Source organism: Arachis stenosperma, chromosome 4, assembly GCF_014773155.1.
Source record: "Arachis stenosperma cultivar V10309 chromosome 4, arast.V10309.gnm1.PFL2, whole genome shotgun sequence".
Taxonomy (NCBI): domain Eukaryota; kingdom Viridiplantae; phylum Streptophyta; class Magnoliopsida; order Fabales; family Fabaceae; genus Arachis; species Arachis stenosperma.
The window spans coordinates 146019810-146046841 of NC_080380.1; the positions used below are offsets into that span (position 1 = coordinate 146019810).

General features: G+C 34.1%; 3 protein-coding genes across 3 annotated transcripts; 2 read left to right on the forward strand and 1 right to left on the reverse strand.

Moving 5' to 3' along the window:
• Positions 1-1416: 1416 nt before the first annotated feature.
• On the reverse strand, positions 1417-3069 carry LOC130974313 (malonyl-CoA:anthocyanidin 5-O-glucoside-6''-O-malonyltransferase-like). The gene has a single exon (XM_057899130.1). It carries the CDS (start codon positions 2912-2914, stop codon positions 1544-1546), a length of 1371 nt encoding a protein of 456 aa, XP_057755113.1. The 5' UTR covers positions 2915-3069; the 3' UTR covers positions 1417-1543.
• Positions 3070-5107: 2038 nt separating this feature from the next.
• Positions 5108-9479, forward strand: LOC130973209 (receptor-like protein EIX1). The gene is made up of 2 exons (XM_057897646.1): positions 5108-8346; positions 9009-9479. The coding sequence occupies exon 1, from the start codon at positions 5168-5170 to the stop codon at positions 8342-8344; it is 3177 nt and encodes a 1058-aa protein (XP_057753629.1). The 5' UTR covers positions 5108-5167; the 3' UTR covers positions 8345-8346; positions 9009-9479.
• A 12572-nt stretch (positions 9480-22051) lies between these two features.
• Positions 22052-26551, forward strand: LOC130976739 (receptor-like protein EIX2). The gene is made up of 3 exons (XM_057901665.1): positions 22052-22382; positions 24282-25251; positions 26201-26551. Exons 1-2 carry the CDS (start codon positions 22082-22084, stop codon positions 25247-25249), a joined length of 1269 nt encoding a protein of 422 aa, XP_057757648.1. The 5' UTR covers positions 22052-22081; the 3' UTR covers positions 25250-25251; positions 26201-26551.
• Positions 26552-27032: the final 481 nt, after the last annotated feature.

Below are 27032 nucleotides of genomic sequence, written 5' to 3' on the forward strand. Positions count from 1 at the left end.
CTCGTCAAATTTATGTTATAACTCGGTGTTACACATTACAATCAAGCTCAAGGGACAACATTTTATAGTCAAAACCTCCGATCAGATATCATCACCCATTACACTCTTATTACTGCTCTTCAATTCAAACAATAAAGTAAGAATGTAACCGACCTTTATAGTCTCACCTATAAAAGATATGATCTTCTATCCTAAAGACACATTGAATTATCAATACTAACTTAAGTTTCGGAATGACTTTGCAGGTACACTCCCCCTGCCCCCTCCCCCCTTTTTTTCATACTCCGCACGATTGGACATCACCCTAGGAAGCACCGATACGACACGCCATACGGATACGACACGACACGAATACGCTGACACATTCTTTTTATAAAAAAATTGGATATGGCATGTTTAGGATACATCGTGAATTAAAATTTAAATAATATATTAAATTATTAAAATTTAAATAACATATTAAATTAATAAAATATCATATTATAAATATAAGAGTAAATATAGTTGTATAAAAAAGTCTTAAAATTATGCAATTATTAAAAAAAATAAAAAACTTTCATCTATTCTTATCATCTCACTAACAGAAAATGTATTAATTTCTTCTCTTCTAAGTCCATCATCCGCAAACACCACAACTTCAAGTCAATCATCCTCTGTATCTTCTATTCTTCTTCTTCTTCAATATATAATGCAAAAAATCAAGAATGGCTAAGCTAGTGAGTAAGTAAGCCACAAAAAATAAACAGTAAGTAGATTTAGGTTTTAATTTATTAATTATTTTATTTTTAAATTTAAATTTTGATTTATTTTGATTTTAAAATATTTTAAAATTAAAAAGAGAAAATCGGTTAATCAGGCATAAAATCACAAAATCAATTGTAGATTTGCAACCCAGCAGAAAAATTCGTCTCATGAATATCTGAATCGGGTTGGACTCGTTCGAATTCGTGACCGCTTCACCACAATTTTGCACCACAAAAAAACACGCTACCAATACGCTCATTTGACATATCCACTGCGTGTCGGCGTCAGATTCACGTCCGACACGGATACACCGACACCATGAACGAATCCGTGCTTCATATACATCACCTAGGCAGAAAGCTTGGATTGTCCCAAGGTTCATAGATCAGCATCGAAGATAACAACTCGGCGCCGATTTTCAGCCGCCGAACTCTCCTCCAAGTATCCATACAAGAAGAAATATATTTCACTTTATTGGTAAAAATAAATTACAAATCTAATATAAAAAATTATATAAATTAGAATCTGTTTAACAATTTTACGTTCCAACGCAATTTTTATATTCATTTTTTAGAAATCCTTTTTGACAAACAAATATCCAATTTCGATTAAAATAAAATCTAAAAAAACACATATATAGCAACATCCAAACGTTAATCCAAGTACGCGATATCCCAAACACGAATTCATGATCAAAAAATGACAAATCAGGAACAACCAAACTTGTGAATAGGAACAGAACATTTCAGCTACTCATTTTTGTGTTATACACACATTTATGATTTATCATTAACTCAGCTCAAAGAAGAAGACCCTTGGCAAAGATGGAAGCAAATGCTTCCATTGAAGGTTTACTGGACACAAAACCAACCTCAAGACCATCACCATCTCTGCTATCTGAGAGAGAAATTGCACCAGTTCTGTCAATAGACACCATTTCCACTTTCTTTGGTCTTCCCCATCCAAAATCACTTCCATAAACCTCAAACCTTGGTGTGCCAGCAGCACCAGTAAGCTTCATTTCTTCATCACTGTGCAGCCCATCAAGCAAAAGTGATGACCAAGTCTCAGCTTCATTCAGAACCCCATCCTTCAGTGTCTCCAAAGCAGAACTCAGTGATTCCACAGCCACAACTACTCCACCATCTTCATCCAAGAATTCTCTTGTTTCAGCAGATGCAACTCTTGCACCGATGCAGTTTCCAAAGTATGTTGGAGGAAGAGGTGGATCTAATCGGTTCCTGCAATCAACATTTATAGCCATACCAACTTTCTTGCTCTTAGTTTCTTCAGCTTTCGTCTTGCAAACCCAAGCATATGCAAGAGATACAACAAAACTTGACAAGTGAAGATTGCTATTCCCTTTCTGTCTTGAACCTACAAAGTTCTTGAGCTTCTCAATGTTTGATCTAGACAATTTGAACAAACCCCTTACTGAATCTTGTGGAACTTGAAGATTCCAAACCTTGAGGCTTCTGTTGTTGGGTCCACCTTGCTTTAACCAATCACTCAGATATTTTGCTTCAAGTCCTTTGGGATCTTCCACAATTTCTCTCTCCAAGAAAGGACTCAATTCAGGAGGCAAATCACAAGGTGATGATGATGAATCTTCTAGCTTGTTGCAGAGATAAGCCCAAGATTTGATGAAGGATGTTGAGGTTTTTCCATCAAGAACAGCATGGTGTGATGTGACTCCAATGGAGAATCCATGGTTTGGAAAAAGGGTAACTTGTAAGGCCAAGACAGTGGCTTGATCATCGGAAATGGACAATTCAGGAACAAGATGGTGAACCTCTGAGGCTTCACAAAGGTCAGATCCTGAAAGATGGTTGAAATCAGCATCAGATTCAGCTAAAATAAGTGAGAGAGTGTCACCAACGTTGTAGATGATGATGGGTTTGTTAGAATCATGAGGCCAAGTGAGGGTTCCAGCAAGAGGGAAATAGTAAGCAAGTGCAAGAGAAAGAGAGTGTTTGAGTTTAGGAAGAAGGGTATCATAGAAGAGTGAAGGTTGGTGAGGGAATTCATAGAAGAAAACTCGCTGAACTGGTGGCAACCTTAGCCATAATATGTCAAAGAAGGTTAGAGGAAGAGAAGTGGAAGATGAATGTAACAAGTTTTGTGGTCCCAATGAAGAGGGTGAAGCCTTGAAGACTTGTGGAGTTTTCATGGCGAAAGGGGGAAGAAACAGAGGTAGGTGATGTGAATACAAAAACCTCAATTTAAGGAGTAAAAGTTGCACAAACACGTTTGTGACGACATATGTTTCAGTTTTACGCCACAACCATAAAATGGTTTTCTTCTAACTGAACGTCCACGTTACCTACTTCCTCTGTAATATTGGAGTCTTCTAGCAAAGTTATCTCTAATTTTAGATACTCAATTTCTTGTTTCCTTAACCAAATTGTTGTGTGGCAAAGATCATAGGTGACAAAAATATTTCCTTATGGTATTGTTGCTTCCTCTAGTTTGTTGGACCAGATTATTGGTATTGTTGACCGACTTTTTTATAAAATAATTATGATAAATCTTATTCACTACCATTTTGTTTTCCTTCTAACTTTGTAAATGACCTTGTTTGAAGTTATAAACTATTTATAGAATTTACCTCTTTCATAATAACTACTTTTAAGTTTTATAAATGGCAAATTTCTTTATTAAAACAGAAGCTACAAAGTTAAGACACATACGAGAAATTTGTAACTGAGAGTGTTATCCTTTATTGGTCTTAGTAGATATCTTTCACAACTCTCTAAAGGCCTCGTCTTTCGTATTCCCATGGTTAATAACTTGAGATTTTTTTAGGAGTTACATCTTGCAAATGATGAATTCAAAGAGCAAATACTTGTATCCTTGTTTCATATTGGCAGTTTGACCAAACTAGACTTATCTGAAAATAGGTTTGCAGGAATGATGTTCAGAGCTTAAGTATTTAAAGGTATATATAATTTGTGAAACTAAACAACAATAACATTTCCATTACGTGAAATATAGCCCAATATCTTTCATAGTTTCATGTCAATCTGTTCACTGCACTATTTGGACTACTTAATTAACATCTATTATTAGTCTTGCTCCTGTTCTTCGAGAATCAAGTGTGTACCTTTGAAATAATTAATTTTTAAATTTATTATTTAAAAATTATCTAAATATATAAATTTAATTGAATAATCGTATAATTCTTAGTCAAAATTATACTCTAATCTTTATTAAGTCGTGCACCAACTGATGCTGTTTTTTATTACTATTTCTTGCTTACTTAAACTTAAGATTGATCAATTTGTATTATTTTGTTTTAGTAGTGTTAAAACGCGTTGATCAATTCAACTCCATTCTTCATGTCTTTAATTTTGGATTAGTCTTTGACATATAAGGGGGTAAATAAGTATTCCCCTTTTATGTATACACGCACGCTTCCATATAAAACAAACTCATATAATGTTTACCTTCACTCCTACACGCACCCAAACATTCCTCCAACAATATATGTTTGCTGTTGACTCTCTTACATAATGCAACCTCCATAAATTAGCCAGACTAGTAAAGCTTTTTTGAATTTTGATTTTTGATATTTGATTCCATCCATTAGGCTGTATTTGGTTAGTGTATTTGAGATACATAGTCACATATACAAATATACAAAGATACATAAACATAAAGATACACAAATTTTATGATGTGTTTGATAATAATGTACAAAACACACATGTATAAACTAAATGTCAATTTTACTTTGTGTGTCTTATGTATTATGTCTTATGTATTGCTAATTTAAAAAATAATTAGAGATAAAAAGGTCAAATTTTGTGTTCTATGCATTGTGTCTCATCTAAATCTGTATCTCAGTAAACAAACAATGAATATGTATCACTGCGTTTAATAATTAGTATCCATGTCTCAACAAACAAACACATACAGCATTTAAAGCACTCAAACTGAAGTTATAGCAATAAGCCAGCGGAACTATCTCTAATTATTATTTTTTATTTCATAATAAACATTAAGTAGTTTACATCTGTTTATTTTAAAAGAAATTAACAATAAATAATTCGTACTTGGTGTGGAGGGCTTCGTAGTGTGATACGATGAGAGTTATAAGCTGACTTGTTAAGTCAATAGTTCATGAGTCATGAGTATAAACAAAGTTGAGTGATTGGAAGCTAGCATTTGTCACAGACTTGACAAGTTATGTATTGTTATGTATGTCCCTTTCCACATGAATATATAATACATTATCTTTGGTTTGAATTAGTCTCTGTTGAATTCTCTGTCGTCATTATTTATTTTTTTGTGATTATAACCTACGCTTTGATCGGTCGAATTTCTATCAGTTGCTTATTAATTCATAATGTCCTGAGCTTCTTGAATCTTGACCAAACATATCATATGATACAACAACTTGTGATATTCTCTGCTTCCAGTCATGACAATGAATTCGAATTCGAGGAGCTTTTGTGTAGTTTATGTGGTGTTGATGGTGCAGGTACTTGCATGGACGAGGAGTGCAGTGGTGGTGGCAAGTGTGAAGTGCATTGAGAGTGAAAGGCAAACTCTGCTTTCTCTCAAACGTGGCTTCAATGTGACCGATGATGATGATGATTGGCTGTCTTCATGGGGAGATGGGGAGCAGCAGAAGGAGTGTTGTAACTGGGAAGGCGTCAAGTGCAGCAACAACACAGGCCATGTTCTCATGCTTGATCTTCATGGTGATTACACTCTTGGCTCCATAAGTCCATCACTGAGTGAGTTACATCATTTGAAGTATTTGGACCTTAGTGGTAATCGTTTTACTCACACCCCATCCCTCCCTCCTTTTATTGGCTCTTTAACCTTTTTGACACACCTCAATCTCTCTCGTTGTTATTTCGGTGGAAACATACCCCCTCAATTGGGAAATCTACTCTTCCTCGAGTATCTTGATCTTGGAGGGAATGATTTTTATCCTCTGCAACAAATCCCTTCTCAGTTCTCAAATCTCTCCCATTTAGTGTACCTTGATCTTAGTTTCAATAATTTGGTTGGAGGATTCCCTCTTCAACTCACAAATATGTCATCCTTGACATATTTGGATCTTAGTCTTAATAAATTCAATGGAACACTGCCTCCTCAGCTTGGAAATCTCTTATCCTTAGAACATCTTGATCTAAGTGGAAATGCATTCACTGGAACCATTCCTCATCATTTCAGAAACCTTTCTTGTTTACAATTTCTTGACCTCAGTCCCTCTGGCAATGAAAACATGTTATTGAGTTCTGACTTACAATGGCTATCTGAACTTTCAACCCTGAGGTATCTTTCGCTTCCTTGGGTGAATCTCAGTAGTGCCAGCAATTGGCAACAACAAGTGAGTAGCCTTTCTCATCTTCAATATTTAGAATTGGGTCGTTGCAATCTTGTTGATTCCGTGTCCACTTCATCACTTGCATCCCCTGCAAATTTCTCCACTTCTCTCTCATATATGGATATCTCTTACAACTCTTTAAAGGATGCATCCTTCATATTTCCATGGTTAATGAATTTCACTAGTAGCCTTGTTATTCTCAGAATGAATGATAATGGTTTATCAGGAACCATACCAGGAACATTTGGGAACTTGAGCCTCCTTGAGGAGTTAAATCTTGAAAATAATCGGCTCCAAGGCCAGATACCTGTATCCTTGTTTCATAGTTGCAATTTGGCAAAACTAGACCTATCCAGGAACAAGTTTACAGGGGAATTTCATGAATTTATTCAAGTATTTTCTCGTTGTGCTCACAAACCCTTAGAAATCTTGGATTTGGGATGGAATGAAATTACAGGGATGGTGCCTGACCTCTCTCAGCTTAAATCTTTGGAAGAGTTACGACTTGGTAACAACAGATTAAATGGAAGCATACATGAAGGTATTGGACAACTATCCAACTTAACTGAGTTAAGCCTTGGAAATAACTTATTGCATGGTCTGATATCTGAAGCTCACCTTTCAAGACTTTCCAATCTTGACTCTTTGGATTTGTCTCATAATGCATTGGTTTTCAATGTTAGCGTCGAATGGGTTCCCCCTTTTAATATAAGCGAGGCTAACTTGGCTTCTTGCAATTTGGGACCTAACTTTCCAAAGTGGCTTCAGACCCAAATGCAGATTTGGCAATTGGATATTTCACAAGCTCAAATATCTACTCCAGTTCCTAATTGGTTTTGGGAACGGTCTTTCCCGAGATGGAGTTTGAATCTTTCTCACAATCATATTAGAGGAAAAATTGAAGGCAACCATCACAGAGGAAATATTGAATTTCAAACCATTGACTTGAGCTCCAATTTATTTGAAGGTCCAATTCCAGCGTTCCTTTCAACTGCTTCAGAAGTTTTTTTGTCCGATAATAGATTTTCAACTGCAAATCCTCTTTTATGTGCAAACTCGTCCAAATCCACAAGATTTATGGATTTGTCAAACAACAATCTTAGAGGAGAACTTCCGGATTGTTGGATGGGTTTCGAATCATTGGTCGTCCTGGATTTGTCTGATAATCATTTTTATGGAAACTTGCCAAAGTCTCTGGGATCAATAAGAAATATCAAGTCAATACATTTAGGAGGGAATAATTTTTCAGGAGAGATACCATCATCCTTGAATAATTGTACACAACTGCAAGTTTTTGATGCTGCACATAATAAGTTGTCAGGAACAATACCAACCTGGATTGGGGATAATATTTCAAAGCTACTTGTACTTAGCTTACATTCCAATAACTTTCATGGAAACATTCCATTTAGCATGTGCAATCTCGATGAAATCCGTGTCTTGGACCTCTCTCTGAATATTCTGTCTGGCAGTATACCTAAATGCATAAGTAATCTGTCTGCTATGGCCACTCAAGCAAATTCTGATGACTATCATTATGAATTTGACACTAGTGTTTATTCCCGTAGTTATGCTGTACGTGGAGTTTCCGGAGTTTATAATGATAGCGCATCACTGACATGGAAAGGGAAAATGTCAAAATATGAAAGCATCCTGGGATTGTTGAGAAGTATTGATTTCTCCAGCAACAGGTTAACAGGGGAAATACCAGTTGATATGATGAGTCTTATTGGCTTGGTTTCTTTAAATCTTTCAAGAAACTTGTTTAGTGGACACATTCCTCCAGCTATTGGACAGCTGAAATCAATAGATTTTCTTGATCTATCCCGAAATCATTTGTCAGGAACAATTCCTTCACAACTTGCTCAAATAGACCGTCTCAGTGTTCTAGACTTGTCATACAATGATTTATCTGGAGAAATCCCACTTGGCACACAACTTCAAACTAGGGATGCCTCTGCTTATGCAGGAAATCCAAAACTTTGTGGTGCTCCTCTCAACAATACTTGTCCCATACATGGCCACCAGATCAGTGAACATGATGCTGATGGCGATGATGAACAATTTGTAACTGAGGGGTTCTACATTGCTATGGCTGTTGGATTTGTCACGGCATTTTGGGGAGTTTGCTTCTCATTGATCTTGAAGAAATCTTGGAGATATACTTATTTCAAGTTAATGAGTGATGTCTATGACAAGCTCTATGTATTTGTTGCAATTAAGGTGGCCAAATTAAAAAGGATCAGATCTCAAGTATGAAGGTACGTACCGTTTCTATTTCTTCTGATTTATATTTTTATTGAGATACTACTTCCATTCAATTATATAATATCGGCATATCAACAAAACTAATATCTGCTCTATTTTTTAGCACATTATGTAAATGAAACAAGATATTGTACTACTAAAATGTTAACTGTACGTTTTTTATAGTGGAAACTTTAAATTGGACATTAGTGTGATGAAAGAAAGGTTTCTATGGTTATCCATTTGGAGTGAGATAAGTGCATAATTCAGTAAGTTTGTTGAAAATAAGTATCATGTATGCTAAGGATTTCCATTTGTTATAGATTTGTTGGTGCGGTTTGATGAAATTCGGAGAGGATGCTTTATCATATCACTCTGTTTATACTTTCTGATTTTTTGAATTGGATATTTATATATGTATCATTACTGCTCTCACTTTTTAGTTTTTATACATGCAGACTTTTTATTATATATTTTGGCGTTATATATACATATACTTTCTTACACATACAACTCCAATCATGTGAAGTTGTTCTTATGTTAATAATATATGTATGTATGTATGTGTATGGGATATGATTTGCATTTTATGTTAAATATATATTTCTGCAATTCTGCTCTTTGACACTATGTATTTTGAATATTACCTAATATGTAACTTCGTTATATCTTTCAGGCAAAAGAGAGTACACAGTATCTTGTGTTGAAAGTTAAAAGAGCTTTGTTTGTGATACAGCCAGAATCTTCAGGCATGTGTATCCATTTGTTAGTGATGCTGTTACTATAATAAGTGTTATGTTTGCATCTTTTAGCCCTATTTAGGTTTTCTGCTGTAGCTGCAAAGTGGAGTGTGGAAGAGAATGCTTTTTTATATTTCACCTATATTGCATAATATTTGTTATATGGGTAATGGGTGTAATTGTGAAACTTGGCCTTGTTTTATTGCTGTAATTTATTTCCAGGGACGATATTAAGTGTTAGTTATTACTTATTATGGAAGTGCTTGTGGATTTGTGGTAGTTCAGTTCCTGCTTAACAAATCTATTAGGCTGAGTTACGATGTTTATTTTATGGTATATGCTACGTCTACACTAAAATCAATTACCAAAATCAGTCACTCATCAGTATAAAATACATGTTGAAACATAAATAATGGGCTAATCTACTTAAAACTTGTATCTGTGTCATGCACGTGATAAAATTGAAATTATAATTTTAAGTTATTTTGTTAAAAATTAATTTGAATTATAATAATTTGACTAATAAAAAAATAAGGAGTTATGCATTGTTTGCTTTTTCTTAATTTAGTGTTAATTGTATTAACTCTAAAATAGTTATTAACCGATTCCGAAACCTGCTACACATACAAGTCTTTTTTGATTTACAAGTCTTACAAGTTGGCACAAACCCAACAAAACACATGCGCATTACTCCCACATTCAAGAGTAAATATACGCACGTTATTCAACCACTTCTTGTTTCCAAAGCGCGCTACTCACCATGCATTATGAACGACTCTTCTTCTTCTTCCTCCATGAAAACGAGTTTTTTGCCAAATTTGTTCGATCTCCTTCGAACATTCTCTCTTCGCCTTTTCATTCATTGTTTTACCTGCGTTTATCACTGGTATTCTTGCTTCATTTTTTTTTTCAATTTTCATGATTTCTGAAATCAAGCTTTGAAATTGTTTTGAAGATAATGGAACTTCAGAAATACACTCAAACGATTACAAAAATACACCCAAAAGATTACAGAAATACACCCAAACGGTTACAGAAATTCACCCAAACGATTATAGAAATACACCCAAAGGATTACAGAAATACGCCTAAAGAATTACAAAAATACACCCAAAGAATTTAAGAAATACACCTAAAATTCGTTGAAGTACACCTTATGCATAATTCAGAACTCTTTCTCTTTCTCCTCCTCATCTTCTGCTGCTTCTTCCTCTTCTTCAAAAACGATTTCAGAGCTTGATGTTAAAAAACTGTAAAATCCCTAAAATACCCTTACTTCTCTTTTTTCCAAATCAGAAACCCTAGTTCCCAAATTGGGAAACCCTGACCTTGAAACCTTTTACCCAACCACCAGCCACACACACACGAAGAAGAGAGGAAGAGGAACGAAGAAGAGAGATTTCTGACGGGAGAGGGAGACCCCGCAACTCGCTGCCGCCACACTGCTCAAGGTTGTCGCATCGCCGTCACCGGGATGAGGGGAGGCCGCTGCTACTGTCCGAGAAGTCATCTTCATCACGGATCAGAACTGAGGCGAGAGAGAGGGCCGCGATGGAGGAAGGAATCGCGCCGCCCAGTCGCTGTTCGTGGGTAGTCGTTGCCGGCGTTGTCGCGAGAAGGAGAGAGCCCGCGTCGAAGGAGAAGAGCCGTCGGGTTCTGCCATCGCTGAGGGACCAGTCTCTGTTAGAACTATTACTGCTGTTGTGTTCTGTCACTGCTGCCTCGCCATGACCCCGTTGCCACCACCGAAGGCTCTAGCGTTGCCGCTGCTACTATAGCCGCCATCATCTGTCGCATGTGCAAAAGGAGAGAGGGGCCTTGAGAACAAGGAAAGGAGTCGTGTGAGGCTTGTGCTAAGAGGCAGAGGGCTATTCAACCACCACTGCTGCTGCCATGATCACCGTTGCGGTTTCAAAAAAAAGGGGGATGCCGTCGAAGTACCTCTGATATGCCGCTGTTGTCATTGGAGTTACATGATTGGAGGAAACCGTCACTGATGGAACTGCTGCTGCCATGGCCGCCGTGCCTCTACCGCCAAGAAACGCCTAGCCACCGCCCATCAAAGCCAGCTTCGCCGCCGTTGTCATAGTTGCAGATTTGGAGTTTTGAAGAGAGAGGAGTTCCCGGAGAGAGAGAAACGCCAAGGAGGAGGGACCATCTGCTGCTGCGCTGTTCCTGTCGCCATTCGGATGTACCTAAGCCAAGCCATCATCCTTGCTACCGGAGTTGTTGGTGTTGCTAGAGCTGAGCCGCTCCTATCATTATTCCGGTCCAGCCTTTTTCCTTGATTCTGCTCTAGCTTTCATGTCCTATTATGCCACCATTTAATCTATCTTGTCCTTGTTTTAATTCGATTTTAGTTTTGCCTGTTTTAGATTCTCAGAACTATCGCCAGCTCCATGTTGTCGCTACTTCGGTCCAAATTTTGCGTAGTTTCGTACTCTTTAATTCGACACTCCGAGTTGGTCTCTTCGGTCCGTTAGGACCATGCTGTGAGTATGCTTTACATTTATAACCGTTAAGCTTTTGGTTTATGCTATTACGAGTTTTTAATTATATTTATAAAACTATTATTGAAGAACTTTGATTTTATTAGAATAATTGATTTATTATAGCTGAATAATTATTTTTATGAAATTCATACTTTAGAAATTTTACATGAGACTATATATATGTTTGATAAAGCCTTATATTATTTTAGAATATTGATTTTATTCGAATATATACTTGTGAAATATTAAAGTATTTGTTGGCACTCACTTTGAAATTATGAAATATATTTTTATGATTGAGAAAATATGATTTGAAAAGATTTCTGATAAGAAAGTATTATCTGATTGATTTGATTTGATACTGTATATATTTGAAAGATCAAAGATTGGTCGTATTTGAAATTATATATTTTGAATTGGTTTGGGAGGCTCGTAGTAGAAAACCGTAGTTAACGGCGGTTATGACGTTAACCTAGATGCATCTGGCTCAGATCTCAGCTAGCAGGGGCGTTGCTAGCCTAACGTGTAGGCCACACGTTGGATCTGTTATTCCGTACAGACACACTAGAAGAAAGGGCTACCCTTAGAGGTGGAGCCGCCCAAGTGTGGACTATTTGATTTGATTTCTGTATGAGAACTCCCTTATTGATTCACTTATTCATATAAATTATTATTTTCTAACTAAAATTATTTTCATAATAATGTTTAGATGGTCTCATATGAATTATAGATGTACTGTCTAGTCACTGAGTTACAAAACTCACCCTTTTTTTAAAAAAAATATTTTTCAAGAATAAGTATTTGATTATGTGAGCCTTTCTATTCAAGAGTAATGATCTGCAATGGGTTCTATTCCTTATTTAGTTCTTAGACCGCTAGATGTCATCTGCTCCATATGTCACAGGCAGGATTCATCTATATTTATTTATTTTATTTTTGTTCAATTATGTAATTATTCATTCTAGAAAGTGTAAATTTATCAAAAATTATTTGTAACATTTTTATTTATCTTATATTCGAATATGTTAGGCTTGCTAGGGAACTCTTTTTTCTGACCGCCAGTCATGGCTCATTTTGGGCTGTGACAGAGTGGTATCAGAGCTTAGTTTTAATTTGTGTAATATAGGGCAAGTATCCTATGGTAGGATCACAATTGTATAAATAGAAGCGCGCCTATTTGTACAAATTGTGACACTATCAGAGGCCTATAGGAATGTCATTCTTCTCTTTTTGTCATTCTTGTCTTCTGGTTCTTGTCATCATGAGTCATTTATCGATTCTTGCCACATCTTTTCTCTTCTTTGTATCCTTCCTTGAGTTATTATTTGGTAACTTTTCATGAACTTGCTTTTGCAATGACTTCAGTTTCGGTTCTGGTTTGCGATTCCTGCCTTGTAGCTAGTTCTAATCTTCCTCGCTTTTGTGAATATTTGCTTTAATCTTCTTCATCTTCATGTTGTTTTCTATGGATTCTGATTTCAAGATTTCATCTATTATCTAGAAGATTCGATATGTTTTTGCTGTGAATTATTATCTTATTCCTCTTATAGAACAGTAATTGGATTTGTGGATTGTGAATTCACTTAGCTACTGATTGAGATGCTTTGTTCTGGATTTCGATAAAAAAAAGTTTGTTCTTCTTATGTTGATGATCTTTGAAGTTAATATAATTTTGAACCACTCGTGATTCTTTCTTTCGAATCAATAATTTAAAAAAAACTGTTATTCGGTTGCTCAAGTAGAAGAACTACATGACAAATATATGCATGGAGTGTTATTCTTGTTTGCTAGATTGGAATTATAATTTTCTCCGTTTAGGTGTGGCAAAAAATTTTTTTATGATCTGTTAGTTGAATTGAAGATCTTTTTTGATCTGAATGTTTGGTTGAACTTTTTCTTGTTTGATAATCTGTTCTGCTATGGCTTTGTTTGTTGAACATAGCTTTTCTTTTAAGGGCACTATTTCTTCTGGGAACCTTCAAGTTCTTCTCTTTTCAATCTTAGGGTTCCTTTGATTCTGAAATTTTTGGATTTTAATTTTTTACTCATTTTGCTTCTGCTCAGTTACTGACAACACTTCATATTTTCATGGTAAAATGACTCAAAATAGCATGCAAATTATGGGGCATGAATTTTTGTGCATAGAAACTTCTGTGTAGTAATCACTTTTTTCAAAACACATGCTTTCTTTTCTTTTCCTTTTTCGTTTTTCTACTGGTTGATGCGTTGATGCTACTTTGGATTAATACCTTTTCCTTGCTGTGAAAAACAACTCAAACTAATTTAGTTTATTGTGTACTGAATATTGCATTGAATTCTGAAGAAGGGTCTTTCTTTCCTCCTTCGTTTGTTTTTCAATCATGTTCTGAAATCTAAGATTCTTTGTTTTTTTTCAACACCTGAGTTGAGCATTGTTTTCAATACTTTTCAAAAGTTTTGAACTTATACTTATTGGTCAGTTCTCTCTTTTTGCGCATTTTATTTGTTTGATTTTTTAATGCTGTAACATTATTTATTTTATGGGAAAGTGCTTTGAATGTTCAAGCTTCCTTCTTTTATAGACCTTTGTTCTAAACTTTTAATCAATGCAAGTTTTATCCTCGCACTTCTGCAATGCTTTGCTTGTTTGAATTTTCATTGAAGACCCTTTACTCACAAGTTTCTAATCCGTTTACTGATTTTCAACTGTTTTCTAGTTCCAAATTTATGATCCGAAAAAGCATTTTGCTTGAAGTTACTTTACCTTGTGCAAGTTAACTATGTTCTGGTTTAAACCTTGAATTGTTGCATATGTAGGAGATTTAATTTTAAATGATTTTAATTTTAGAATGCCCATAAAATTTATTGAATAACTGCATATAGGTTTAATTGTTGTGAGTAATTGATTGATTAAATGAAGGCTGAATTGTGACTGTGAAAATGTGATTGGAATTGTTGATTTAGTGATATTGATTGATTATGTAAATCGTGAATTGTTTGACCAATAATTACTGGGAATTCTAAAATTTTGGTGGATTACATTGGATTGATTGCCGTTAAGCTGGTTGATTGATATATTGTAATGATTGTGAACTTGACTGATGGTTGATTTGGAATTGATTTTAAGAGGTATTAAAAATGTTGAATTTTGAAATACTAAACTACTTGCTGAAAATCTGAGTTTTAAAATAAAACGACGACTTTGAAAGTGAACTAGTAACTTAATAGTGATTGGAATGATATGAGAGTAAAAGCTAAGCAAACTACAACAATTATAGTTATTAATATTAAATTTTGGAGGTTTCGTATTAACTGGAGAATTAGTTATGATTTTTCAAAGTTGAAATATAAAATCTGATTTTTGCATTATTTTAAAAGAAGTTAGAAACTTTGAAAATCTATAACTAATTTTGTGATGATCGAAATTGCATGAGACTAAGTCTGGATTAAGCTTGGGAATATAAGGAACTGGACTGGTGAATTTGAGACCTTTCCGTTAAGTTTATGATTTATGGTGAGTTTTTGAATTATGGATGTCAAATCTGATTTTTCTGAAGAATGCTTAACACAATAGCAACTTGTTTCCTCTACTGGAAATTCTTCAGTTTGAATTTCGAAATGAAACCAGTTTTAAATAAAACTCTAGTCTTATTACTTTAATTTCATAAAATTCTTTTGCTATGTGCTTTATTTGTAAATTAAGTCATAACTGTGTGATCATATAAAAATATTTGAGTGTATTTTACAATGATAATAAGTTAAATGTACATGTAAATGTTGGCTTAGAGGATAATAAGATGATTGCTTATATTCTTCCGTTATGTTTTACATAATCTATCTATTAATGACATAGTTACTTAATATCCAAGGTCATGATAATAATCTAAAGGCACTTCGTTGAAGGTTTCTATAGAACAGGAAAGGAAGCATACTAATTTTTGTGACACTGTTTTCAAATTTTTATGACTGTTAAGTTGGCTATTCTAAATTGTGTTGTCGCATTTTTAATTTATGTTTTACTTTGCTTTCTCTGTTGTTGATTTTGTCCTTTTGCTTATGCATATCCTTGCTTGATTGTGTTACTAATCATTCTCTTAAACCTTCGTGAACATTGCCATAGACTTTAGTAGTCATCTCGTCTGAGCTAGTTGCTCTTTTTATTCAGCTTGAATTTGTTTCGATTTAATACTCCATCCTTTTTTTATTGCTTCTATCAAAGCTCCTCGATTTAGATTTCCTTATTAGGATGTGATTGACTCTTTTTGGCACACTTCATTGTTTTTGTACATCTTAATTGCAATCTTATACATCCTTCCAAGTTCTTGCGAACGCCATCTATGATGTTTGCTTTTTCGCTTCGTAAGTTTTGTATCCTTTTGAGTAAACTTGACCTTGTTTTAGTGTTACATGCAATTCCTAGATATAGCAAGCGATACGTTAGTTTTTAGGACACGACTCGTAGGCTTGGAAGGTGAAACTTGTAAGTGTGTGACGTCATAAGAAGATTATGAAGCAGAAGTGTTATGAGGAGGAAATTAAGGAGATCTTGGTACAAGTTGAAAGGTTAGTCCTGATGATTAACGTTCGAATGTACTTTGGAAATGATGAACAAAGTGAAAGGTGCTATGTATGCTTGAGTCGTCAAGGGAATGAGAGTAGATGAAGGTCCGCCGCGTCGTTTTAATACAAACCTACTTTGTAATTTTTGCACCTCATTATAGTTCTTTCTCATGTTTGGTAAAGTGCTAAAATCAAGTAAAGTTTTGCAGGTTATACCAATTTTCGAGGGAAAAAATTTTTGTAAGGAGGGTAAAATGTAAAATTTCTAAAATACCCTTACTTCTCTTTTTTCCAAATCAGAAACCCTAGTTCCCAAATTGGGAAACCCTGACCTTGAAACCTTTTACCCAACCACAAGCCACACACACACGAAGAAGAGAGGAAGAGGAACGAAGAAGAGAGATTTCTGACGGGAGAGGGAGACCCCGCAACTCGCTGCCGCCGCACTGCTCAGGGTTGTCGCATCGCCATCGCCGGGATGAGGGGAGGCCGCTGCTACTGTCCGAGAAGTCGTCTTCATCACGGATCAGAACTGAGGCGAGAGAGAGGGCCGCGATGGAGGAAGGAATCGCGCCGCTCAGTCGCTGTCTGTGGGTAGTCGTTGCCGGCGTTGTCGCGAGAAGAAGAGAGCCCGCGTCAAAGGAGAAGAGTCGTCGGGTTCTGCCATCGCTGAGGGACCAGTCTCTGTTAGAACTATCACTGCTGTTGTGTTCCGTCACCGCCGCCTCGCCGTGACCCCGTTGCCACCACCGAAGGCTCTAGCGTTGCCGCTGCTACTATAGCTGCCATCATCTGTCGCATGTGCAAAAGGAGAGAGGGGCCTTGAGAACAAGGAAAGGAGTCGTGTGAGGCTTGTGCTAAGAGGCAGAGGGCTGTTCAGCCACCACTGCTGCTGCCATGATCACCGTTGCGGTTTCAAAAAAAAAAAGGAGAATGTCGTCGAAGTACCTCTAATATGCCGCTGTTGTCATTGGAGTTACATGATTTGAGGAAACCGTCACTGATGGAACTGCTGCTGCCATGGCCGCCGTGCCTCTACCGCCAAGAAACGCCTAGCTACCGCCCATCAAAGCCAGCTTCGCCGCTGTTGTCGTAGTTGCAGATTTGGAGTTTCGAAGAGAGAGGAGTTCCCGGAGAGAGAGAAACGCCAAGGAGGAGGGACCATCCGCTGCTGCGCTGTTCCTATCGCCGTTCGGATGTACCTAAGCCAAGCCATCGTCCTTGCCGTCGGAGTTGTTATTGTTGCTAGAGCTGAACCGCTCCTATCATTATCCCGGTCCAGCCTTTTTCCTTGATTCTGCTCTAGCTTTCATGTCCTATTATGCCACCATTTAATCTATCTTGTCCTTGTTTTAATTCGATTTTAGTTTTGCCTGTCTTAGATTCTCAGAATTATCGCCAGCTCCATGTTGTCGCTACTCCGGTCCAAATTTTGCGCAGTTTCGTACTCTTTAATTCGACACTCCGGGTTTGGTCTCTTCGGTCCGTTAGGACCATGCTGTGAGTAGGCTTTACATTTATAACCGTTAAGCTTTTGGTTTATGCTATTACGAGTTTTTAATTATATTTATAAAACTATTATTGAAGAACTTTGATTTTATTAGAATAATTGATTTATTATAGTTGAATAATTATTTTTATGAAATTCATACTTTAGAAATTTTATATGAGACTATATATATGTTTGATAAAGCCTTATATTATTTTAGAATATTGATTTTATTCGAATATATACTTGTGAAATATTAAAGTATTTGTTGGCACTCACTTTGAAATTATGAAATATGTTTTTATGATTGAGAAAATATGATTTGAAAAGATTTCTGATAAGAAAGTATTATCTGATTGATTTGATTTGATACTGTATATATTTGAAAGATCAATGATTGGATGTATTTGAAATTATATGTTTTGAATTGGTTTGGGAGGCTCGTATTAGAAAACCGTAGTTAACGGCGGTTATGACGTTAACCTAGATGCATCTGGCTCAGATCTCAGCTAGCAGGGGCGTTGCTAGCCTAACGTGTAGGCTACACGTTGGATCTGTTATTCCGTACAGACACACTAGAGGAAAGGGCTACCCTTAGAGGTGGAGCCGCCCAAGTGTGGACTATTTGATTTGATTTCTATATGAGAACTCCCTTATTGATTCACTTATTCATATAAATTATTATTTTCTAACTAAAATTATTTTCATAATAATGTTTAGATGGTCTCATGTGAATTATAGATGTACTGTCTAGTCACTGAGTTGTATAACTCACCCTTTTTTTTTAAAAAATATTTTTCAAGAATAAATATTTGATTATGTGAGTCTTTCTATTCAAGAGTAATGATCTGCAATGGGTTCTATTCCTTGTTGAGTTCTTAGACCGCTAGACGTCATCTGCTCCATCTGTCACAGGCAGGATTCATCTATATTTATTTATTTTATTTTTGTTCAATTATGTAATTATTCATTCTAGAAAGTGTAAATTTATCAAAAATTATTTGTAATATTTTTATTTATATATCTTATATTCGAATCTGTTAGGCTTGCTAGGGAACTCTTTTTTCTGACTGCCAGTCATGGCTCATTTTGGGCTGTGACAAAAATAATAAAAATCGAGAATAACGAAGAAAGAAAACAAAGAGAAAAACACGTAAATGAAGAAGGAGAAAGAGAAGGCAAGAAATGAAAGAAAAGAAGAAGAAGAAGAGGAAGAGGAAGAAGATAGAAGAAGGTGCAGTGAAAAACGTGCAGTAACGGTTCGAAGCACGTTAATATAAATGACTTGTAAAGACTTGTATAAAAAAAGCTTGTATGTGGAGAATTATTCTTACCGATTTTAATAATCTACTTTCTTCAATAAATTAGACATATATAATAAATGTGACCATAAATAATCTAGTAATACCTAAATCCTCCAACAAATTGTTATATGTGCAAGAACATATCAAAATTAGCTGAAAATGAATTACAAATTATTAGAGAATTCTAATGCAAAAAATTCTTCAATAAACAATAAATAATTTAAACCCACTAAATAACAACTTAACACTATTCTTTGATACCTGCAAAATATATACCTGAAATAATACTATATCAATGTTAGTATACAAAATTATATAATTAACATAATTATAAAATTGTTTATCAGGAGAATAAAACAATACAATTTTTTATGATATTTCTAATATTCTCAAGCTATAAATGTACAATAAAAATGCATTACCCATTAGCACTTAGAATTTGTCAATTTTTTAAATTGATAGTAATAAATTTTAATAAATTAATAAATTTAATTAAGAGATTTCGTTATTACCTTTTCATTATAAAATCTCAAAAACTTCTCTATATACCACATTCATCGTGTAGTTATTTTTCAAGTGTCCATGATTTTGTAATAGCACTCGCAGACTATTTTTACTCGTTATTCTTGTCTTTATTTTTCAAATTTTTTCATTACATAATCCACCATAGGTAATACTGTTGATAGAATCGTAGGCCATTAAGTATAAAAAATAATAAATAGAAAAAGAACTATGTCTGAAGTACGAATTTTCTAGATGATAAATAATTGTTACAATTCACTATTACTCCTTATATATACATATACACACACTTATTGTACACGGTAATAATTAGCCAATATTTTTAATGGAGATACTTGCTATAATTAGGTAAAAATTATGCCATTATCTTTTATTAACCTTTATGATTAATTCAATGGAGATACTTGCTCAGTGTATATGTTATCTACATTAATTATGTGCCAATATTTTTAATTAGGAAAGAACTAAAAAAAGAGATATATAAATATATATAATATTGTTGCTCTATATAGAAAGCAGATATAAATTGTTACGGTCTTTTTTATTATATTATACAACTTAAAGTTATAGTATAATGTTATTATTAATTATAAATACTTGCTGGTTGCTACAATTATATCAAATTTAATTATGACTCTAAATAAATAAAATAGATAACAATCAATATTATTTTTTACTTTTTTACATTCAATATTTACTGTAAATATAAAAAATAAAATAACTAATGAATAAAAATGAGTAAAAAATAAAACATAATAATTAAAATTCAATTTGTTAACTAATTAATTTTGTGTCTATACAATATTATTATTATTATTATTATTATTATTATTATTATTATTATTATTATTATTATTAAAATAATTAAAAATTATTTTCGATTAATAATTGATAAGTAGTTTAATAATGCATTAAATACTGATTTTATATAACTATAATAAAGATATTTTTTAAATTAGTATAATTATATATTATTACTTAAATGCTAATTATAATATAATTATAATAAAGACATTTTTATAAAATAAACTTAGAAGAAAAAATAGTACATTCATTTTTATAGGAAAATGGATTAATAAAAAATCGACACCTCAATTCTATTAGCGGAAAAAAATCCAATTTTAGCATATTAAATAGATAAGTAGAATAAAATATATCAAGTGCTAGTCTTTGAAAAAAATTAAAATGTCCAATATATTTTGCAATTTAAATTAGATCTAGCTTGATAGATTAATAGTACAAAATATTTAATTTAATTTTCAATTAACTATTTAACTATCTAAATAAATTTTGAAAAGTAATTATTTACTTATTTTTGTCGATATAGTGATATATATAATTCCCTGTATCTATAGTTATTTTTATATTAACAAATAAATTAATAGAAATTTCTTTTAAATAATCTATTTTCTTATCTATAGCTAGACTGCAATTAGGTTATGCAAGGCAAATTTGTTATTAAATAAGTAGTTGTAAATTATTACAATTGTTTTCACAATTTTACACTCTTATTTATTGACCTAGTTAAAGTGATTTTTGAAATTTGCAAACTTATTTATAGAAAAAATACTATTGTTAATACTACTATCAAATCTTATAAAATATACGGTAAAAAATCACATTTTATCTCAAATTAAGAAGATTCAATCCCCACATTATTATCTCAAAAATAAAGGGAGAAAAACCATCAAACCCGCGTAGAGCAAGTTATCTCATACAATGGTGCAACAAATATATAAGAAAAAGAAAAACTATTTTCATATAAAATTACTATTTTCTTCTTTCAAATAAAAGCTTTCAAAAAGCATTGGTGTCCTCTAACATTTCAAGAAACATAATGGGAGGAGATAAATTTTAGCTATAGGACAACTGAAATTGATAAATTTTCTTGATATATCTAAAAAACTCTTCTTTTTTTTTGTGTGGAAGGACTCTTCACAACTTCTCATCATTTTTCTTTTTAGTTTTTTATGTATTTTTTTTATTAAAAAATTAAACTATTTGAGAATTATATAAAGAGGAGTGCTAAGAACTAGGAAGTCAGCACTTTTATTAAATTCTGGTCAGCATTTAACCGTTAAAAGAAAATTGAATGATTCTTTATCATTAGATGCAATCTCACACCATTAAAAACATGCTAATTGATAGCTAAAAACCACAAAATCTGCTTACCCCTAAACTTTTTCTTATATAAATGGTATTTTAAAAAAATTTATAATCATTCACTTAACATTAGTCTAAGAACATATGTTTGGTGTTGACCGTTGAGTCTCTCATATAATGCAGCGTACATAAATTAGCAAGACCTCATGAAACTAGGGAAGCTTTTTTGAATTTTGATTCCATCACTGTAATTCTTTAATTAAAGCATTCAAATTGAAAGGCTTCGTAGTGGGATGAATATAAATATATTAAGTAGACTTGTTAAGTCAATAATGGTTCATGAATCACGAGTCGAGCATAGACTAAGTTGAGTGGAAGCATTTGGCCCACACTTGACAAGTTATGTATGTCCCCTTCCACACCAATGTGTTGATTGTTGAGTGAGAAATATAATTTGAATCAGTTGGTTATAAATTGGTAATATGTCCTTAGCTTGTTGAACACACATATGATATGATATGATACAACAACTTAACTTGAAATATTGTGTGGTTGGAGTGATGATGATGAATGGTGTAGTTTATGCGGTGTTGATGGTGCAGTTACTTGCATGGACCAGCAGTGCAGTGGCGGTGCCAAGTGGGAAGTGCATTGAGAGTGAAAGGCAAGCTCTGCTTTCTCTCAAACGTGGCTTCAATGTGAGCGATGATGATGATTGGCTGTCTTCATGGGGAGATGGGGAGCAGCAGAAGGAGTGTTGCAACTGGGAAGGCGTCAACTGCAGCAACAGCACAGGCCATGTTGTCATGCTTCATCTTCATGGTGATGGTTACACTCGTGGATCCATAAGCCCATCACTCAGTGAGTTACATCATTTGAAGTATTTGGACCTTAGTGGTAATCACTTTACTCACACTCCATCCATCCCTCCTTTCATTGCCTCTTTAACATTTTTGACACACCTCAATCTCTCTTTTTGTTCCTTTGGTGGAAACATACCCCCTCAATTGGGAAATCTACTCTTCCTCCAGTATCTTGATCTTCAATGTAATGATTTTTCGCAACAAATCTCTTCTCAGTTCTCAAATCTCTCCCATTTAGTGTATCTTGATCTTAGTTTCAATGAACTAGTTGACTTCCCTCTTCAACTCACAAACATGTCATCCTTGACATATTTGGATCTTAGTTATAATAGCCTTAATGAAACAATACCTCCCCAACTTGGAAATCTCTTATCCTTGGAACATCTTGATCTAAGTGTAAATGGATTCACCGGAACCATTCCTTATCATTTCAGAAATCTTTCCCGTTTACAGTATCTCAACCTCAGTCCTTACAATGACAACTACTTGTTAAGTTCTGATTTGCAATGGTTGTCTCAACTTCCATCCCTGAGGCATTTCTCACTTGGTGCGGTTAACCTCAGTGGTGCCAGCAATTGGCAACGACAACTGAGTAGCCTTTCTCATCTTCAATATTTAGACTTGTATGGTTGCAATCTTGTTGATTCTATCCCCACTTCATTACTTGCATCCCCTGCTAATTTCTCCACTTCTCTGTCTTTTGTGGATATCTCTTACAACTCTTTAAGGGATGCATCCTTCATATTTCCATGGTTAATGAATTCCACTCGTAGCCTTGTTACTCTCAGAATGAATGACAATGGTTTAACAGGAACCATACCTGAAATATTCAGGGACTTGAGCTCCCTTGAGGAGTTAAATCTTGAAAATAATCGGCTCCAAGGCCAGATACCTGTATCCTTGTTTCATAGTTGTAATTTGGCAAAACTAGACCTATCCAAGAATAAATTTACAGGGGAATTTCATGAATTTATTCAAGTATTTTCTCGTTGTGCTCACAAACCCTTAAAAATATTGGATTTGAGATGGAATGAAATTACGGGGATGGTGCCTGACCTCTCTCAGCTTCAATCTTTGGAAGAGTTACGACTTGGTAACAACAGATTAAATGGAAGCATACATGAAGGTATTGGACAACTATCCAACTTAACTGAGTTAAGCCTTGCAAATAACTTATTGCATGGTTTGATATCTGAAGCTCACCTTTCAAGACTTTCCAATCTTGACTCTCTGGATTTGTCTCATAATGCATTGGTTTTTAATGTTAGTGTCGAATGGGTTCCCCCTTTCAATTTAAGCGAGGCTAACTTGGCTTCTTGCAATTTGGGACCTAACTTCCCAAAATGGCTTCAGACCCAAATGTATATTGACCAATTGGATATTTCACAAGCTCAAATATCTACTCCAGTTCCTAATTGGTTTTGGGAACGGTTTTTCCCGATACGGAGTTTGAATATTTCTCACAACCACATTAAAGGAAAAATTGAAGGCCCAATTCTATCTAAGCCTAATCTTTTGCGCGAAAGCAACATTGACTTGAGCTCCAATTTATTTGAAGGTCCAATTCCAGCGTTCCTTTCAACTGTTTCAGAAGTCTTTTTGTCCAATAATAGATTTTCAACTGCAAATCCTCTCTTATGTGCAAACTCGTCCAAAAACACAATATTTATGGATTTGTCAAACAACAACCTTAGAGGAGAACTTCCGGATTGTTGGATGGATTTTGAGTTATTGGTCGTCCTAGATTTGTCTAATAATCATTTTTATGGAAACATGCCAAAGTCTTTGGGGTCATTAAGAAATATCATGTCAATACATTTAGGAGGGAATAATTTTTCAGGAGAGATACCATCATCCTTGAATAATTGCACACAACTACAAATTTTTGATGCTGCAGATAATAAGTTGTCGGGAACAATACCAACCTGGATTGGAGATAATATGCCAAAGCTACTTGTACTTATCTTACATTCCAATAATTTTCATGGTAACATTCCATTAAGCATGTGCAATCTTCATGAACTCCATGTCTTGGACCTCTCTCTGAATATTCTGTCTGACAGTATACCTAAATGCATAAGTAATCTGTCTGCTATGGCCACTCAAGCAAATTCAAATCCAACCATTATTGATTACTATCATTATGAGTATGTCAGTGTTTATAGGCGTACTGACGCTGCTGTACGTAAATTTTCCGGAGTTTATAATGATAGCGCATCACTGACATGGAAAGGGAAAATGTCAAAATATGGAAGCACCCTGGGATTGTTGAGAAGTATTGATTTCTCCAGCAATGGGTTAACAGGGGAAATACCAAGTGAGATGATGAATCTTATTGGCTTGGTTTCTTTAAATCTTTCAAGAAACTTGTTTAGTGGACACATTCCTCCGACTGTTGGACAGCTGAAGTCAATAGATTTTCTTGATCTATCCAGAAATCATTTGTCAGGAACAATTCCTTCACAACTTGCTCAGATTGACCGTCTCAGTGTTCTTGATTTGTCATACAATGATTTATCTGGAGAAATTCCACTTGGCGCACAACTTCAAACTAGGGATGCATCTGCTTATGCAGGAAATCCAAAACTTTGTGGTGCTCCTCTCAACAATACTTGTCCCATTCGTGGTCACCAGATCAGTGAACATGATGCTGATGGTGATGATGAACAATTTGTAACCGAGGGATTCTACATTGCTGTGGCTGTTGGATTTGTTATGGCATTTTGGGGAGTTTGCTTCTCATTGATTTTGAAGAAATCTTGGAGATATGCTTATTTCAAGTTGTTGAGTGATGTCTATGACAAGCTCTATGTATTTGTTGCAATTAAGGTGGCCAAATTAAAAAGGATCATATCTCAAGTATGAAGGTACGTACCGTTTCTATTTCTTCTAGTTTATATTTTGCTGAGATACTACTTCCATTCAATTATATAGTTGTTATATTGATAATATTGGCATATCAACAAAATTAATATCTGCTCTTTTTTTTAGGACATTATGTAAATGAAACAAGATATTGTACCACTAAAATGTTAACTGTACGTTTTTTATAGTGGAAACTTTAAATTGGACACAGCAAACAATATATTATTGGTTTTTAATGGTTAGAACACAGCTTAGTTGATTAGTTCCTAGATAAGACAGTAGCTTACGTATATAATATGGCCTGGTTAGCGTTTCTGTTTCTTTGAATATGTGATACCTGTTGACATTAGTATGATGTCAGGAAGGTTTCTATGGTTATCCATTTGGAGTGAGATAAGTGCATAATTCAGTAAGGTTGTTGAAAATAAGTATCATGTATGCTAAGGATTTCCATTTCTTATAGATTTGTTGGTGCGGGTTGATGAAATTTGGAGAGGATGCTTTTTCATATCACTCTGTTTATATTTTCTGATTTTTTGAATTGAATATTTGTATATGGATGTGAAGCTTGGTTTTATATATTTTGTTGCTATGTGACTTAGTGTCATGAATAAAATATTTTTCATGTATAAATGGGTTTCATCTTTCATGTAATATCTCTAATGATACCCTGTTTTCGAGAGATGTTGATATACTTACTATACTCAAGAAAGAGAATGTTTACTGCTCTCACTTTTTATACATGCAGACTTTTTTATTGTATATATAACTTTCTTACACATACAACTCCAATCATGTGAACTTGTTCTTGTGTTAATAATGTATGTATGTATGTATGTATATGGGATATAATTTGCATTTTATGTTAAATATATATTTCTGCAGTTCTGCTATTTGACACTTTATGTATTTTGAATATTACCTAATACGTAACTTTGTTATATCTTTCAGGCAAAAGAGTACACCGTATCTTGTGTTGAAAATTAGAAGAGCTTTGTTTGTGATACAGCCAGAATCTTCATGCATGTGTATCCATTTGTTAGTGATGCTGTTAATATAGTAAGTGTTATGTTTGCATATTTTAGCCCTGTTTAGGTTTTCTGCTGTAGCTGCAGAGTGGAGTGTGAAGAGGATGCTTTTTCATATTTCACCTATATTGCATAATATTTGTTATATGGGTAATGGGTGTGATTGTGAAACTTGGCCTTGTTTTATTGCTGTCATTTATTTTCAGGGACGATGTTAAGTGTTAGTTACTATGGAAGTGCTTATGGACTTGTGGTAGTTCAGTTTTTGTTCGGTTCCTGCTTACCAAATCTATTAGACTGAATTGCTATGTTTATTTTATATATATAAAATATTATTCGTACATTAAAATTAGTTATTAATATATTTGTGTATAAATATATATGTAGTTTAATTTATTTTTAATATATATTTATATTTTAATATATATTTTATCCTGATAACTAATTTTGATGACTAATTTTAATATGCACTTAACATAATCATAAATAATAGCTATACTGTTATTACTACTAATGGGCTAATCTACTTAAAACTTTATTTAAAAGTAAATATATCAAGTACTAGTCTTTGAAAAAAATTTAGAAAGGCCAATATATTTTGCAATTTAAATTGGATCTAACTTGATAGATTAATAGTATAAAATATTTTATTTAATTTTTTAATTATATTTGTATTTTTAGATAACTATATAATTATTTAAATAAAATTTAAAAAGTAATTATTTACTTATTTTTGTTGATATAGTGATAATATA